Source organism: Saimiri boliviensis, chromosome 9 (genome assembly GCF_048565385.1).
Source record: "Saimiri boliviensis isolate mSaiBol1 chromosome 9, mSaiBol1.pri, whole genome shotgun sequence".
NCBI classification, from domain to species: domain Eukaryota; kingdom Metazoa; phylum Chordata; class Mammalia; order Primates; family Cebidae; genus Saimiri; species Saimiri boliviensis.
In genome coordinates this window covers 82,933,511-82,952,636 of record NC_133457.1, presented here as the reverse complement: position 1 = coordinate 82,952,636, position 19,126 = coordinate 82,933,511, and the positions used below count along the sequence as shown (strand labels likewise).

General features: G+C 34.6%; 1 protein-coding gene and 1 pseudogene across 1 annotated transcript in view; both read left to right on the top strand.

Moving 5' to 3' along the window:
- The window catches only part of MACROD2 (mono-ADP ribosylhydrolase 2), a 2,026,697-nt gene that overhangs the window by 85,850 nt on the left and 1,921,721 nt on the right, over positions 1–19,126 (top strand). The window contains exon 3 of the mRNA XM_039479347.2: positions 1,443–1,550. Within this exon, the coding sequence (XP_039335281.2) occupies positions 1,443–1,550 (108 nt within the window). The remainder of the gene's footprint in view (positions 1–1,442; positions 1,551–19,126) is intronic.
- The window catches only part of LOC141585675 (aminoacyl tRNA synthase complex-interacting multifunctional protein 1 pseudogene), a 53,449-nt pseudogene continuing 35,886 nt past the window's right edge, over positions 1,564–19,126 (top strand).

The following is a 19,126-nucleotide window of genomic DNA, read 5'->3' as shown; positions in this document are numbered from 1 at the left end:
TTATGGTCACAGGTTATTTTCTTAGTCTTGGCTAAATTTTTTTGGGTGGGGCACTATTGTGGTCCAAAGACAATTTAGGTGACTCATAAGCTATCAGCTCTAATCCCCCAGATGTCTCAAAATTGCATGCTTATAAGAGTATCTCAGTGAGTGAATAGCAGTATTTCCTCTCATGAAAAATATACACATATCATAAATACTTTTAAAAATGAAAGTATCTCAGTGAGTGAATAGCGGTATCTCCTTGCATGGAAGATTTACACATATCATAAATACTTTTAAAAGTTTGAGTTTAATATAAATTCAAAAATATAAATCAGTTTTCCTTTAAATATACTAAAAACCTTTTTATGAATAGCAATTTATTTTAAAGCATTTATTTTGTACAGCTTTTTTACTAAATTTATCTTATTACTATTTGTTAAAAATAAATGGAAATTCAAGTTTATAGTCTCGCTCTAAATCATTTTCTGAAAATCACATTTCAGAATGTAACGGTTTTGGCTTGTTTTAAATATACCCTCTTGCTGGCTGTTGTGTGTTGGAGTAGAGCTTTCTTTTTTAAATCTAGTAGCGCCCTCTAGAGCAAAAGGTAAAATACAATTTGATAAGAAAGGAGTAGTTTCACAAATTCAAATATTCTTAAAATTTCCTATCCTGTGTGATAGTTTGTTACTTAGAAGTACCAAAGAGCTAGCCAGGCATGGTGGCTCTTGCCTGTAATTCCAGCATTTTGGGAGACAGAGGTGGGTGGATCACTTGAAGTCAGAAGTTCTAGACCAGCCTGGCCAACATTGCAAAACTCTGTCTTTACTAAAAATACAAAAATTAGCCGGGCATGGTGGCTTATGCCTGTAATGCCAGCTACGTGGTGGAGGGGCTGAGATAGAAGAATTTATTGAACCTGGGAGACAGAGGTTGCAGTGAGCCAAGATTACGCCACTGCAGCACTCTAGCCTGGGTGATAGAGTGAAATTCCCTCTCAAAATAAAAAAGAAAAGTAGCAAACAGCTGAACCTAAATGTTTTTTTGCTCAAATATATATATATTCTTTTCAAGGATGCCTTTTAGGTAAGTTCTTCTTAGCTAAGATTAAAGATTAGTATATCTTTTTCTTACCTCCTTGTGAATGTAATGGTACATAATTTGATTTTTAAATGGATATTTAAATAAAATTACCCAAAAGTATTGAATTTCTTGTTGACCAATATAACATGCCAAAATTTATTGCATGTCCATTTTGTATGTGATAGTGTGTTCGTTTTGAGGATTACAAAATAAATAGAGAATAAATCACACCCCCAGTACCTATGCTGTTATTTCCACTTGTTTTTTGTAATAGAACATGACATGTATTGGGTCTGGTAGTGGTCGTGACTAAAAAGTTATCTTGATTAAATTAATTAATAATATTATTGATACATATTCATTTTTTATTACAGAAGAAAATACTCAGGAAATATCCCAGATGAAGAAAAGTTTGGCAGAAAAAGTTTCTCTCTATAGAGGTGACATCACATTGCTAGAGGTAGATGCTATAGTCAATGCGGGTGAGTAGTTGACTTTTCTATGATGTGTTTGTTATGTGACTATTATTTCAAAATATTTTTAATAAATAAAAATGTAAGTATTTTAGAAAAAAACCCTTTCTGATGTAGAAATGTCTAATATATTTCTCTTCTTGATTAAAAACATTGGAGATTTTTTTTTTTAATGTTCTTCAATTAATGTGCAATCTACAGCACCCTCTACAGTGAAAAGCACTAGGCTGAGATTAGGGTACTGGACCACTGGATAAGTGACAGATTGTTGCAGAAAGTTATTCAGACAGAACTTTAGCAAGTATGTTATTGTTAGTTTCATAGCTCAAATTAATAGTTGGCCAACATAAATACAAGTTCATCAAACTTTTTTCTTTTGAGTAGGTTGTCAGACAATAATTGAACTGTATAAGACAAAAGTGAAAATATAAAGAAATGATTTGAGTGATTTCAAAACTTAAGTTGTTTGGGTTCAGGTTTTCATTTGCATCATGAAATGCTTAATTTTAACCAGCATATTCTAATTATTTTAATAAGTAATTGTCTAGTTAATTTTTTTATTTCAACATTGGGAAAAATATAATAGGTGTTATAGTTTATTATGTGGTTATATATCAAAAAGATACAGTAGCTGTGATTCTATAAAAAATATTGTAAATGAGAGGATATTTAATGGTTTTAATTTGTCTTTTGTAAAGTTAGGCTGTTTGAAGGTTGAAAGTGTCAAAAACAAATCTGGACTTGGGTAAGGAGAGTCTTTATCTAAACAGACTGTTACAATACAGGGAGGAGGATGATTGCAATAGGGGGAGGCAGAATATTGCAGCAGGATAACTGCTTCAACTATGAGCTATAAGTGTCCCAAGGGTTAAGCAGAAAAGGGCTTTTCTTTTATATTAAGGAGTAAACAAGGCTACAAAGAATTCGGGCTGAGGAATTGTATGAGAGGGTGGCTTAATGAAACAGTTATCAGGGAATGTTTTTCCCTGAGGTCAGCTGGTCCTGGGAAAGGCTGTTAAGGAGAGGTTGCTTACCTTCCATTGCTCCAGGCTGGACCAAAGTTTAGGGGTTTCCAGGAAGGAGAGGAGCCTGACTAAAGTTTGGTCGGGTTGTTTGTGGGCATTGACCAACCAGAATGGTAAATGGGGACAAACAGTTTGGCGAATCATGTATGAGACAGAGAATGGGAATTTGGAAGGTCTATGTCTGGCCTTGTCATGGGCTGCAAAGTGGTCATCTGTCAGTTTTATCTAGCAAGTCCTTTTCCACAACACAAAAGGGTGGGAGTAATTTCTTGACTGTGGCTTTTTCCAAGAGTACAAAGTTCATGTGAAGTTCACTGTTATCTCCAGGTTCCCTGTGGTGATAATAAATTCACACAAGATAGTAGGAAAATGCTTTGGCAGCTGAACAGAAGGGTCTTATGGAGAACTGAAACATTGTGCGAGGATATTGTACAGTTCTGGCAATTTAGCAGAAAGTTCAGAATACTGGTCAGCTCGTCGTTCCCTCACAATTGGGTATCAGTTACAGCTGTGTGCGGTGGCTCACGCCTCTAATCCCAGCACTTTGGGAAACCGAAGTGGGTAGATAACTTGAAGTCAGGAGCTCAAGACAAGCCTGTGGTGAATCCCATCTCTACCACAAAATATAAAAATTAGCAGGGTATGTTGTTGGCAAGCGCTTTTAGTCCCAACTATTTGGGAGGCTGAGGCAGAAGAATCACCTGAACCTGGGAGGCAGAGGTTGTAGTGAGCTGAGATCATACCATTGCACTCCAGCCTAAGTGACAATTGAGATCTTGTCTCAAAAAAAAAATAAACAAATAAATAAAAAAGAGGTGGGTGTCAGTTGCTTTGTACCAGCTGCTTTGCCATAATCAAGGCTCAGTTTTCACCTTCTCTTCTGATGCTTCTACACTTCCTTTCTCCTCTGCTACTTCTGCTTCCTGTCTAAAATGTAAAACTCTTCTTGAAAGAGGAGGCTGTGTCATTTAATCACCACCCAATATGACTCACTCCATCCTCAGGTTACCTCATAGGGTACAGGTCTCTGTTATATGTGATATCTGTGGATTGTTCATTTGTGGCCCTGGGTATCAAAATGCTTTCTTCTGTCCTGTGGGGCCTCTGGGTAACACAGGCCCTTGGAAAGGGTCTCAGGAAGTCCGCTCCAGTAGTTTTAACAAGATATCACTCTAGCTAGTAAGTTAATGTATATGTCCTAAATTCTATAAATATATGAGCTTTAATTTTTAAAAATTTAAAAGATCATATCTATCTACATATAAATGTAAAAGATATATGCACACATATGATCTTTTATATATACACACATATATGTATATACACATGATCTTAGTTTTGTCCTGAGGAAGTACAACTGATGATATCTACTTCATTTTAAAATACTTGAAGATCACTCTCACGAGTTTTCTTCTTCCTGTTATGAAGATAACATTGAATTTGCTGTGTTAGCACACACTTAATAACAGTAATAATGGTCTTTTTTTGGGTTTTGCTGTCTTCCCATGGGAGCCACACAATAGTGCCATTTTCTCTTTTTGTGTCCACTCCCAAAGCAATGTCTTCTTCTAAAAAATACTTAATATTGTATATTTGTTAAATTGAATTATTTAATATATGTAATTGTATTTGTAGCATCTCTGACTAATAGGACATTCGGCATTGGAGACTTGACACAGTGAACCATCTGGCTCTGGTTTTGTTATTTATCTGATCAATCAATAAAAATATTTTTAGAGTAATTATTGAAATAACGTAAAGTAGTGCAAAGCAGAATATCATTAACTACCTCATCACTATTTTGTTTTTGAAATATTATTATCTTGCTCTTGCCTAAATGTATAATTTTTCATAGCTGCTACATAATGTATAAGGGTATGGTAAGTTTATATGAAGACAGGAAGCAACTTTTGCTTACTCCCAAAAATGATGTGGTAATTTTAGCTCACCTCTCTGGCTGTGATGATTGTAGTTTGGCTGTGTTTTACATCTCACAAGGATGGTCTCATCAGGAATGGAAAAGGGATGCCAAGTGAATGTATGCTGTAATGGCTTTATTTACAGCTTTCTACTCTGCAGCTTGTTTGCCTGGTATGGAAGGAGCAGAACAGCTGTTAACCTTTCAGGTGAACAAGGTAACATGGCAGAAGACTAGAGAGCTACCTCTACTAAGAAAGGAGTGAAAAAAAAGTATCCCTAGTCATTATGCCAAAGCAGCCCAGTCATCACCTCCTATTAGACTTTGGACGTTCTCTTTTCATGACCAGATTATTACATTGGAACACTTGGTCTTAGTTGCTATGAATGAAATGATTCGGTATTTTAAATTTCTTTCTAATAAAGTGTTTCTTTTGAATTGCCTTAACTTCTTTAAATGTGACCCAGGATGGACTTCTTGTGTATTACATGTTTCTCTCTAGGAAATTATGCATATTTAGTATGTTTTAATAAAACAGATTTTGCTGGCATTATAGAACACAGGGTGGTAGCACAAGTTTAGAGTTAGGGAGACCTGGGCTCAAATTCAGGTTATTATAACCAAGGCTGTTTTTTGTTTAAACTTTTTATTTGGAAATAATTATAGAAAAGACAAAAATAATGCAGAGTCTTATGAACCCTGTGTAAACTTTTCCCAGTGGTGACTTTGTATATAGCTATGGTACAATATCAAAAGCAGATTTTAACAAATAATTTCAACATTTATTTTAGATTCAGAGAGTACCTGTATACTTGTTACATGGGTGTATTGCATAATGCCAAAGTTTGGGGTATGATTGATCCTGTCACTCAGGTAGTGAGCATAGTACCCATTAGTTAGTTTTTCAACTCTCTTGCCTTCTTTTCCTTCCCCCTTAGTAGTCCCCAGTGTGTATGGTTGCCATCTTTATGTTCATGTTTACCCAGTGTCAAAAACCGAAAGTTGATATTGGTACATTACTGTTATGTAGACTACAGACTTTATTCAGTTTTAACCATTTTTAAACTTGCATTCATGTGAATGTGTGTATATTTGTGTGAAGTTTTATTTCATGTATAGATTCATGTGACCACCACCACAATCTAGATACAGAACTATTCCATTATCATAAAACACTCCCTCATGCTGCCACCTTTGTGTTTATATCCACCTATCTGCCTCCTTTCCTGTTTTTCATCTCTATGGTTTTGTCATTTTTAGAATGGTATGTAATTCTAAAAATACATAATCAATAATGCTGCAGTGAACATGCCGTACAGATAGCCCTTTGACATACTGATTTAAGTTCCTTTGGATACCTATAAGTAGAATCAATAGATCATGTGGAAGTTCTATTTTTAGCTTGTTGCAGAACCTCCATAACGGCTCTACTAATTTATATTCCCAACAGTGTGCAGGAGTTCTCTTCTCTGCATCTTTACCAACACTTGTTATCTTTGAACTTGACAAAAGCCATTCCAACAGATGTGAAATGGTATTTCATTCTGGTTTCCATTTGTGCTTCCCTGATGATTAGTGGTGCTGAGCATTTTTTTTCATGTACGTATTGGTCATTTGTATGTCTTTTTCTGAGAAATGGCTGTCCCATTTGTCTGTTTTTGCTTTCATTGCCACAGAAATTGAACTTACAGTAGCGAATATGGTTACCAGAGGCTGGAAGGGGATTAAAGGAAGGGAATGGGGAGTTGTTGATCAAAAGTTACAAAGTTTCAGATAGACAGGAGGAACAGGTTTTGAGGTTTATCTCATAGCAGGGTGACTGTAATAAATAATACTGTATTTTATATTTCAAAATAATTAAGGAAGTAAATTTCAAATGCTTCACCATAAAAAATGATAGATAAGTGAAGTGATGGATGTGTTAATCAGCTTGGTTTAATCATGCACATTGCGTATACATATATCAAAACATCACATTGTATTCCATAAGTGTATACAATGATTTGTCAATCAAAATAATATTAATAATAATTAAAAAGGCATACAAATGGAATCATACAGCTTGTAATCTTTTAAGGTTGCCTTTTATTTTTACTAAACATAATGCCCTTGAGGGCCATTCAGATTGTTATATATATATATTAATTCAATAACTGTTCATTCCTTTTTATTGTTGAGTTGTAGTTCATGTTACAGATGTACTAGAATTTGTTCAACCATTCACCTGTTGAGGGACATTTGGATTCTTTTCAGTATTTCGCTGGTACCAGTAAAGCTGTTATGAACATTTATATACATGTTTTTATGTGACCATACATTTTTGTTTCTCTGGATAGACATCCAAGAGTGTGATTACTAAGTTACATGTAAGTGCACAGTTTTATAAGAAATTGCTAAAGTGTTTTTTCATAGTAGCTGTACCATTTTACATTCTTACCAGCAATGTGTGAGAGGTTCAGTTTCTTCCTCTACATCTTTGCCAGCATTTGGTGATAAAATTATTTCTTATTTTAGCTGTTGTAATAGGTATGTATTAATAGCTAATGATGTTTTTTAATATTTATTTTTAATTTTTAAATTTTTCTCTCCACTTTTTGAATCAGCATCATCATGGTTTTAATTTGTGTTTCCCTAAAGGTTAATAATGTTGAACACCTCTCCATATGCTTATTTGCCACCTATATTTCCTCTTTGGTGAAATACCAGTTCGTATCTTTTGCTGTTTTGTAATGGGTCTCAGTGATATTTTTAAGATGTTTGTGAAGTTTGGTCATCTTTATTTTTTAAGGCCCCACACTAAGTCATATCTGGTATATGCTAAAATATACTACAGCCCACATTCAATACAATCCATAATTAAGAGTTGGATGATAGTTGATTACTTACTATTATGACATGTTTTGCAGATATTTAGGTAAACATTAATTTTGATATTGCAGTTTTTGTGTTTTGGAAACCTAAATTATATTTTTCTAGGCTCTTGAAAATCTTGTTGGTATTATGCATATAATATCAATTATAAATTGCCCTACTGACATCAGCTTGATTGAGCAAATTATTCAAGCCCTTTAATCCTAACTTTTTAAATCTATAAATAAGGATAATACTAGTAATTAAGATCAGACAGATGTTGTAAGTAATGTGTGAAAGATACGTAGCATAATTCTGGCATAAAATATGTGCTTGGTATATTTTAGCTATGGTATTATTGTATGGCTACTGAATGGATTTCATACTATTCATACTACTGATGTCTTTTCTGAGAGAACTCAGGTTAATAGAGGAAATGGAGGGTATCTTCTTTATTAGCATTCAGATTTTCCATTATGCAGAGCCAGTTTTCCACTGAAAAGCACTGGTGCTCAAGCTGCAGCAGCTGTTTTCTTCCTGAGCAGTTTTCAAAATTCCACATATTTTAATATGGATTTGTCTAGTTGCTAATGTATAACTGACACGGATCTGTAGGTACTCTAAATTTGACTCTATTTTACCTGTCTTCTTTTTTTTTTTTTTTTTTTGGTAAGATAGGACTCTTACTCTGCCACTCAGGCTGGAATGCAGTGGCATAATCATAGCTCAATGCAGCCTTGAGTTCCTGAGCTCAAGCAATCTTCCTGCCTCAGCCTCCTGAGTGCTAGGACTACAAGCACGTGCCATCGTGCCTGGTTAATTAAAAAAAATTATTTTATTTTATTTTTTTGTAGAGACAAGGTCCTGCTAGGTTTCCCAGGGTGGTCTTGAACTCCTAGCTTCAAGCAGTCCTCCTACCTAGACCTCCCAAAGTACAGGAATTATAGGTGTTAGCCACCTCATCTGGCCTTTGTTTTGATTGTGGTTTTAAATAAAGTACAACTGCCATACAAAAGAGAGGTATTTTCAGAACTGGATTGTCTGTGACGTTCAGATTCTGCCTCACAAAGCAGTATTTTTGTATTAAAAAATTCAGTATTTACTATGAGTAAAAATCATATTTTAAAATCAGTTACCTCATGGGGATGCTGAAAACATTTTGGGACATAAGCTTAGCTCTTTGGAGTTAAACAAACAGATTTTCAAATGCTTGTTAAATAGAGGAGTAAGCAACTTTAATTTGACAAACAAACAAACAAACAAATACCCCAGGAAAATGTATTGAGTGCTTATTATGAGTTCAGAACTAGGTTGAGCAGTGGAGGTAAAGACAAATAAGTAAGCAGTTGGTATACAGCATGACAAAGTGTTTTTTAGAGACATGTCAAGGTGCCATGGGCAAATAGAGCAAATAACTCAGGGAAGCAGGTGAGTGTATGTTGCACTTAAGAAACCACATGTGGCTGAGTGTGCTTGCAGCACTTACAGGCAGAGGCCAGATCATGAAGTGCTTTGTTTGTCACTTTCAGGGCTGAATTTTTTTTTTTTAATTGAAGAAGATAGGGAGATTTTTGAAGAAATTTTTAGGGAGGAATGATGTAATCAGGTATGTGTTAGAGAGATCCCTTTGACCACAGTGTGAGGGATAAATTGGGGAAGGATAGTTTGAGGGGGAGACTGGAAGCAGAAATGAAACTATTTGACTTTGTTCTAAGTACATCAGCTGAAATAAATCTAATTTTTTTTCTCCTAGCTCATAATTGTAGCTGTTGCTTCTTCTGATTCTGCCATCTTTAATGGTAGGATGATTCTGGGATAATTATTGTTTGAATGCAGTTTGATTTGCAGTAACCTCAAAGAGCTTAAGTCTAGTGTGACTGGATTAGAGCAGACAAACAGCATCAAAATGTATTTGTTCTTTCAACAACTTTCTTGAATTCTTAATTTGTGCATATGACACATCAAGACACTGCTAATCTGGCTTCCACTAAACTGTTTTCACTAAAACTGTTCTTACCAATGTCACCATAACCTCTTTTTCTTGAAGTAATGGACCCTTTTTTAGTCCTTATTTTCCTGGATCTCTCTGTAGTATACAATACCATGGACTACTTCATCCTTGAATGTTATTTTCCTTTAGCTTCACTGACACATTTGGTAGTTTCCTCTCCTTAGCTATACAGCCATAACCTTCATTTAAGTCACATAATTTCTTACCTGACTGTTGCAATAGACTTCTGAGTGCTTTACTTACAACCTCATGTACTCTCCAGATGCAGACACAAAATGGTCTTTCTCACATTATTTCTCTGTACAGTCACCTTTAGTTGTTCCCGATGGCCCATAAGATTAAGGACAAACTTAGTGTGTCAAACAAGACTTGCCTCAATATCCCTGCCATACTTTTCTGTTCTCCACTTCTTTTCTCCTTTCTCTCTCCCACCCTCTTTCTCTTTCCCCCTTTTCCTCTTAGACTTTGCACAAGCTGCTGTCTCTACCTAAAATATTACTTCTCTAAAGAGTTTCCCATCCTAGCAGTTCCTGCCTCCGTCTTTCAGCATGTCAGATGATGTTTCATCTCCTATTGGAATCCTGGATACCTCTCCTTCAGCCTCCCAGTCTTGAATGAGTGTCAATAGTTTGGGTCCCATAGCTTCATACACTTCTGCTAGCATGGCACATAATCTAATATCAGTTCACTTATGAAGGCCACTGAAATGATTTGGATACATTTGCTTATAAGGGCTTTATAAGATTATTATCAAAATGAAATCACAAAATTAAAAAGAAGTTGTGGGAAATTTGAGGATTCCCCAAGATCTTCAAATACTAGCATGAGAAATGCAGCTACAGAAGATGGGAAATGAAGGACTCAAGTGAGAGACTGGAATTAAACATATAGATTATTAGCATATTAATTTTGTTAATATGAGTGGTAAGAGGTATTGAGAGCTTAGTTGGCTACATTGTTACAAATAACCTAAGGGGCAAGTTTAACAGATGAAAAAACATAGCCACAGAGAGGTTAAGTGATTCATCTGTGGTTATACAGCTAGTAAGTAGATCTAGAGCTTGTGCTCCTAGCATCTTTCCTGTCACACAGGCACTATGATTGCTGTCTAGTTATATTTGATAATTCCTTATTTGACATTTTGGCCTTTGGAACACTATCAACCAATATGTGATATCTGGATTTTTAATTAAAAACTTGTAGTAATTATCATTTCTATTAAATAGTACCTCATCTTTTTGTCCTTCTCTAGGCATTTAACAACTACATCTTGTTTGAATTGACTATAGGTCAGTTACCGAGGTGCTATCTGACAATCTGAGAGGGTCTGGAAACGTGGCCTACTAACGTGTAGTTGACCTACCTTTGACAGTTCATTCTAACTTTGGAAGGATTATATCCAAATATTTTAAAATGCGAAAGAAAAATATTACCTTGCTCACTAGTGCAGGAATGGTCAATAATATCATTCCTCTTCTTTTCAAAATTTTCCAAAGTGTTTACTAGTATGTAGGACAGGATGTATTTATAATCAGATATGGATAGATACAAATAAAAGGGTGAATTAAGATTAAAAATGTCTGTAGGTCCTAGTAAATTATATTGGTACGCTTTTGGACTGAGAGTGGATTATTTTTTTCTCCATGTACAGATGGACTCTGTTTAATAGAAGAGATAGACCTGGAAGCAGATAGATACATTTCATTGTGTATAAAGCATGTATCAAGTACTCCTTGTGGCTGCAAAAAGAGTTTGTAAATTATTTGTTTTGACATCATTCTGTGATGATAAATTGTAATTTGGAATCAGAATTAATTTTCAGGCCCTATATGTAAGTTATTTTACTTTTTTTTTTTTTTTTTTGAGACAGGATCTTGCTCTGTTGCCCAGGCTGGAATGCAGTGGCGCAATCTCCACTCACTGCAACCTCCTCCCCAGATTGAGTGATTCTCATGCCTCAGCTTCCTGAGTAGCTGGAATTACAGGTGGGCACTACTATGCTCAGCTAACTTTTTTGTATTTTTAATAGAGACAGGATTTCGCCATGTTGGCCAAACTGATCTCAAACTTCTGGCCTCAAGTGATCCGTCCATCTTGGCCTCCAAAAAGGATTACAGGTGTCAGCCACTGTGCCTGGCTACTTTTAAAAACACTCTTTGCATATATGCAATATGGACAGGGTTATTAGTTCCTTACCTTGTTGTTTGAGCCATAGAGTTAAAAACATACTTGGTCCCTTATCTTAGCATTGCATGTCCTAAATTGTGTTTGGAGAGAGGATAACAGATGCATCTACTAATCTTTGGTCTCCTGTCTTTCTCCTTTCTTGACATTTACATGCAAACTTTGCCCTTGGAGGTTTAGTGCCTTTCCCAGATTTCTGAGGATTTGTTCTGAGGCTGCTTACAGTTTCATGATCACTTCTTTCTCTGTAATATGGTTCTAGTAAATTCCTGATGATCACAGTTGCCTCCTTATTTTCTGCTGTCTTCTCTGTAGGCTTCATTCCATACTTAGAACAGCCCAAGGTTTCCTTTATTTCCCAAAGCACTACTAATATTGTGGGTAATAAGTATTTACTATAATTTAAGGGTCATCAAACAGGCCCACCATCTTAATGTAGCTGCATATAGGATCATCTGTTTACAGTTACTAGGTCCTTGTATAGTCTTATACCAAACCCATTGGTCAAAGAACTGTGTTCTTTGCTAGAGCTTGGGGGTAAATGCATCTATCTAATTTATGGTTCATTATGTCATTAGAGACAGTTTTACTTGTAATGTGCCATAATCACAGAAAAATATTTTGGAAAAGATAGATTTTTATTCATTTGTGGATTGCAGGCTGTGTTATGAAAAAGTGATGATAACTTTCTAACTGTAATTGGTTGGCTGTAGCCAAAGATTAATTCAGTTTGTCAGAAAAGTGATTTTTGAAAATGGAAAGTGAAGAAAGTTGATTTATTTTAGCTCTTCCTACCCCACACTCCAACGTGACAAGGAGAGGTATGTTTACATTGTGATTAATCATAGAGGACTTGGAGTCAGATCAATCATTATTTTAAATATGCCTGTTCAACTTCCTGGCCAAATAACTGACAAGTTATTTAACCTTTCTGAAGGTTAAATTTTCAGTTTTCTCATCAGCAAAATGGAGATAATGCAGGTTGAATATTTCTTATCCAAAATGCTAGACATGTTTTGGATTTTTTTCAGATTTTGGAATATTTGCATATACATAATGAGAGATCTTGGGGATAGGACCCAAGTCTAAACATGAAATGCATTTATGTTTATATATACCTTATAGACATGGCCTGAAGGTAATTTTTATACAATATTTTAGAATAGTTTTGTGCATTAAACAAAGTCTGTGTATGTTAAACTGTCAGAAAGCAAAGATTTAAGTGTTGAATTTTCTACTCATTGTGTCATATTGGCACTCAAAACTTTCGGATTTTGGAGCATTTCATTGGATTTGGGGATTAGAGATGTTCCATCTGTCATAGGGCCTACCTCACAGGGCTGTTGTGAAAATCTAAAGAAATGATGGCAGTCTAAAGAGATACAAAGTACTTCACACAGTGCCTTCTGTATAGACATATCAGCGAGTGGTAGCAGAATTATACTGCTTAGTTTTAATATGAGAAAAAAATTTTATGTGAATATTCAAGGTAATTACAGGTGTTTTTCAAGTCTTGTACAAAGATATACATAAGACCAACTAATCGGGTTTATCTATGTTCCACAACTTAAGCTGTGACAGTATTTAGTTGAATTTCATTTAAGAAAACTTGTTCAATTCTGAAGCTTTGTAATAAAAGCCAAGTTTCTATGACATTCTTGTAATTTGTGTGAACCACTGACCAAGGAAAAGAATGGGTTTAGTGTATGTTACCGATGTGTTTTTACTACATTAGTTATAAGTGTCATAGCTGTGTCAAAAATTGAGATGAAGATATAAGATTGTATAGATAACCATGTAATAGCTGGGCATGATTTGATTAAGAATAATAGATGTTGGCTGGGCACAGTGGCTCACGCCTGTAATCTCAGCACTTTGGGAGGCTGAGGCATAAGGATCACCTGAGGTCAGGAGTTTGAGACCAGCCTAAAGAACAGGGAGAAACCCTGTCTCTCCTAAAAATACAAAATTAGCCGGATGTGGTGGTGCGTTCCTGTAATCCCAGCTACATGGGAGGCTGCACAGGAGAATCACTTGAACCCAAGAGGCGAAGGTGTGGTTAGCTGAGATCGCACCATTGCACTCCAGCCTGGGCAACAAGAACAGAACTCTGTTTCAGAAAAAAAAAAAAAAAAAAAAAAAAAGAATAATTGATGTAGAATGTATAAATTTTTATATTAATAAATAACAGGACTGTAGAAAGAAATTGTACTTTTTAGAAATGTTTTAGTCAACTCTACTTGCTTAAAATGTTACTTTTATATATTTTTTCCAGTAAAACTGAAATGAAATAAGGCATATTCGAAATTAGAATTTAAGTCTTTGGGGAAATAAGGTAAATTTACTCTCTAAAATATTTTAGGACAGAATTAACAGCAACTACTTGATTCAGTTAGAAATTTCATCTCTACTAGCAAAGCATAAAAATTTTATTTTTCACCAAGTTTTTGTGTTTGGCTGTTTTTGTTCACCATTATGTTTGCGATACCTACTGTTGGGTATAGATGTAGATAATTTATTATCATTGTTACATAATATTTCATTGTACAAATATGTCACAACTTATATATCCTATCTACTGTTGATAAGCAGTTAAGTAGTTTCTAGTCTGGATGTTTTAGTACTGCAAGGAGCATGCTAACACATTTGTGTGTGTTATTTTTGTAAATAGATACCTATATATTTTTGTTGGATCTAGATGTGGGATGTTAACTGTAAAATGATAGGATATATGCATATTTAACCTTAGTAGATACTGTTGTGTGGTTTTCACTTAATACTTCCAATAGCAGTGTATGATAGTTCTGATTGCTCTATATCCTTGTCAACATTTATTTTCTATGTTTTAAAAAATAGTGCATAAATTAGGTCAAATGGTAATACTTTCATTACTTTTTAAGGTATACTATAGTAAATCAAATTCGATAGCAGTTTGTAGCTAACAACCCATATTAAGCCAGCCTTTGTCAGTGAAGAAATAAAAAATGTAAATATTATTGTTGTATGGCCAAGGATGATAAGATGGAGTTGTTTTATGTAGTTCCTTACTGAGTTTATGAAAATATAAATGTAATAAATTTTTCTTTCGCAGATGGCAACACTTAGGAACAATAAACCATTATAAAAGTACTGCTACTATTATTTTTTACTATTACTATTAACCCTTCATCATTTGGGAAGACAAAGGGAAAACAGTTTTAGGAATGATATTCTCAAACCTACATTTGGAATAAAAGGTAATTTTAGAAAAATGTCTCATAAAGTCTATTTCCATATGTGAAATATCCCATAAAGCCTGTTGTATTGTTGAACATAGATACATTAAAATCCTGCCATATAAGCTTAAAGCCACATTTAAAATAGGTTGATGTTAATAGTTTGCTTTTGCATCATAGATATAACATTAATAAATAAGATTCATCTAATATTTTATAGTATTAATAATTTAGCCTAGGCACAGTGGCTCATGCCTGTAATCCCAGCACTTTGGGAGGCCAAGATGGGTGGATTACGAGGTCAGGAGATCGAGACCATCCTGGCCAGCATGGTGAAACCCTGTATCTACTAAAAATACAAACATTAGCCAGGCGTGGTGGTGTGTGCCTGTAGTCCCAGCTACTCATGAGACTGAGGCAGGAGAATCACTTGAACCCTGGAGGCAGAGGTTGCAGTAAGCCAAGATCACATCACTGCACTCCAGCATGGGTGACAGAGCAAGACTCCATCTCAAAAATATTAAAGATGTATCATATTAATTTTTTTCCAACTATAACATTGATGCATGTCTTTTGAAAGAAAAGACAGAACAGTATAAAGAAGTAAAATGTGTCAAATTTTACTATCCAGAGATAACCACAATTAATACTTGTTTTATATCCTTATAGTCTTTAAAATGCATGTGTACTGACAGCTATAAATAGTATATTTTGCAGTAATACTATATGTGCAATATTGTAACTTGCTTTTTACTCACTTATATAATCAGTCATTTTCTGTATCCTTGTATGTTAAGAACATGATTTTAAATGATCATTTCTAATTTCTCAAATAAAGTTATACCTTTAGCTTTATTTGAGAAATTAGAAATAAGCTATAATGATGGTATTTGTACCTAAATCTTTATAAGCATCTCTGATTATTTTTTCAAAATATGTTACTCAGAAGGAATTACTGGATGAAAGGCTATAATGTTTTTCTTTAAATGGTTTTGATATCCATTACAATGTTTTCCTAAGAGCAATATATAAGTGGAAATTCTTGTAAATACTAGGTTATATCATTACAAAATAATTTGATAGTGATTAATTATGAAATTTCTTTTGTTATCGGTGATATTGAATGCTTTTCTTTTTTATGTTTTTTGGCCATTTGCATTTTTTAAAAAGTTTTATGGTCATATTGCTACCAAGATTTTCTATTGGATATTTATCTTTTCTTAATTGGGGAAAAGCTTATTATGTATTAACAATCAATAGTAAACCTTTGCCATGTATGTTGGTAATACTGTATTTTCTTTCAGTTTGACATTTGCTTTTCAAATATGTTTGTAGTATGAGTTTATCTTCATACATTTATGCATATTCATGTTACCAAAATCTTCAATCTTTTTCTATTTGTTTCTTTCTTTGGTATTTAATTTAAGATGGTTTTCCCAGCCCAAAGTTTAGATAGTTTCTTATATTTTACTCTAATTTTTCATTGGTTCTCTGGACTTATATTAAACTCCATCTAGAATTTGTGCTTATGAAAGGTGTGAGGTAGCAGTATTAATTTTTAAATTATTGTGGTTTTCACATATGTATTTTAATTTGGGTACTGTAACTGCTCTCCCAACCTCTGCCTTTTGTCTGCCTTTTCAAGCATTTCTTGTCTATTCTAGTCCTTTTATTCTACCAAATACATTTTAGAATCATTGTATCAGGTTCAATGTCAAGATACAAAACAAAAACAGCATCACCACAACAGCAGCCCAGAAACAGTCATGGATTTTTGATTGGCAATTTAAGGTAGTTCAAGAGTTTTGACCTCTTTACCATATTTTCTTACCATCTAGCACTGTGGCTCGTTGTTAGATTTATTTAATCTTTTCCCCCCAATATCTATGAGTAAAATTTTATAGTTTTCTTCATATGAGACTCACACAGTTGCTTTATCCTAGAAAGTTAAAACTTTTTTGGTATTATGAATGTTGTTGATTTCTTTATTATTTATTTTATCTGATTACTTTTGGTAATATAATCAATTTAATAATTGTTCACCTTACTGAAGTTAATTATAATAACTTTTGAGTTGATTCTCTTGGATCTTCTAGGCATATACATTTTTATACATACTGTTTCCCTGCCCTTTTTATTGCATGCCACCAATATTAAATTAGTTATAAGGCATTCTTGATTATTCTTGATTTTATTGGGAATGATTGTAGTCTAGTATTCTGCAATTCATTCAATATTTATTAAGTACCTACTACATGACAGGCATTATATTAAATATGAGAGATAGAATGATGAGAAAAACAGATATAATCTAAGCCTCTGAATTTACAGCCTAGTGGGAAATTGTGGTCAAAGAGTTATAATAAATGTAAAATTATAATTATGTAAGTTTGGAGTTGATAGATTGGGACTTTGGTTGTAAATTTCTTTTTTAATTTGGCTAATTGTAAGGTAGCCTAAGTTTCCAACTAAAAAGCATTTAGGTCTTTAATAGAGAGTTTGCCTGTGAGGAAAGTTGAAATGAAGTTAAAGTATTAATCACAACGAAATAGTTATTTTGTGTTTATAAGCCAAGACAAAATAAAACTTAAACAGAAAAACCTATCTCATCTATGTTTGACCTCTGTTATCTCTGCTTTTTTTTTTTTTTTTTTTTTTTTTTGAGACGGAGTTTCGCTCTTGTTACCCAGGCTGGAGTGCAATGGCGCGATCTCGGCTCACCGCAACCTCCGCCTCCTGGGCTCAGGCAATTCTCCTGCCTCAGCCTCCTGAGTAGCTGGGATTACAGGCATGCGCCACCACGCCCAGCTAGTGTTTTGTATTTTTAGTAGAGACGGGGTTTCACCGTGTTGACCAGATGGTCTCGATCTCTCGACCTCGTGATCCACCCGCCTCGGCCTCCCAAAGTGCTGGGATTACAGGCTTGAGCCACCGCGCCCGGCTATCTCTGCTTTTAAGGATCTATTCGCTGTAGTTAAATATTATAGTAACATAGTATTCCAGGAGCTTTCTTTTGGTCTTTAAGAGAGACTAAAAGAAAAAAATATGGGAGAAGTGGCAACAGCTGCTGGGGCATTTATTCCATGTTATTTTGAGGTTTTAAGCAAATAGACAAAACAAAACATCAGTTTCTCTGCATGATTTCTTTAAACCTTTTGCGTTTTTTTCTTTTCGTTGACTGAGCACTTAAGTTTGTATTTTTTCATATTGCTTTTGTTTTCTTTAAAGTAGTTTGGATATCTTTTAATGAGTACTTTTCATTGCTTCTGAAGAACTCAGTGGGATTCAAGAGCCTGTTGTGAAATTCATTATTACAACTGTTAATTACAAAGTTACTGAAATTTTAGACTTCTTAATTTGGGATAACGATCTAAATAAACAATTATTGTTAGCTACAAACTACTTATGGAATGATACTGTTGAAGTTTGGGGAAGTATTAGTTCTTGGCAAAGAGATAATGATGTTCAGAAACCACCTCCTACCTCTCTCTGCAGATCCGGCTCAGTGTCCATTTAAACTAAGTCAGGCAAAGGGGTAAGAATGACTGCACGTCATTCTCTTCTTTTGTTTTCCCTCCTGTGCTATGCCAGAACTTGCTGGAAATTGTCCAAATCACCACTGTCAATAGTTGTCATTTAGACAATTTGTGGGATATGTTTGAGTAGGTCATGGGGATGGGAATATAGGATATAGGATGGGGATGGGGATATAGGATAGGGATGGGACTATTTGGGGATATAGGATAAAGGATGGGTATAGGGATATAGGATGGGGAAGAACTTTTTTGTTGAAGTTGACTCAACACTGGTTATAGCTTCACATTCGAGCTTCTAGTTATTAGGATCTCAGTGTCTTTTTAAAAATAGTGTGAGAATAGACAACAGCATTTCTATTAGGATGGAGTGAAATAATAAGTGAACATGAGCCTTTGTAATGTGTTAATCATTTTTTGTTGTTATTTAGCCCTGCATCCCAGTGACTTTTTTTTTGTAATCTGACCTGTCACTTTGTTTTTCTGATCTCTCTATTTTTTTTTTTCTGAAGGACTTTGTGCAGTCATACTAAACATTAACTCCTTTAAGGAATTAGAAGATAATTCTCAAGAGAAAATGATTGCCAGGGAGGATGGTTAGTTGCCAAGAAATTCCCCTCTGAGTTTTTTTTTCTTTTCTTTTCCTTTTTTTGACCCCTGCTATCCGTATTTTTAAAGGAATATCTTCTGAAGTTACATAATAACAAAGTCTTTCAGGGGCTTTCTTTGAGAGAGACTAAAAATGCAAGGAAAAGTGGCGGCAGCTGCGTGGGCATTTGTTCCATGTTTTTAGAGATTTTCTTCTCTCATTGAGAATTCTTCAGTGCACTTAGGGAAACTTATATTTTG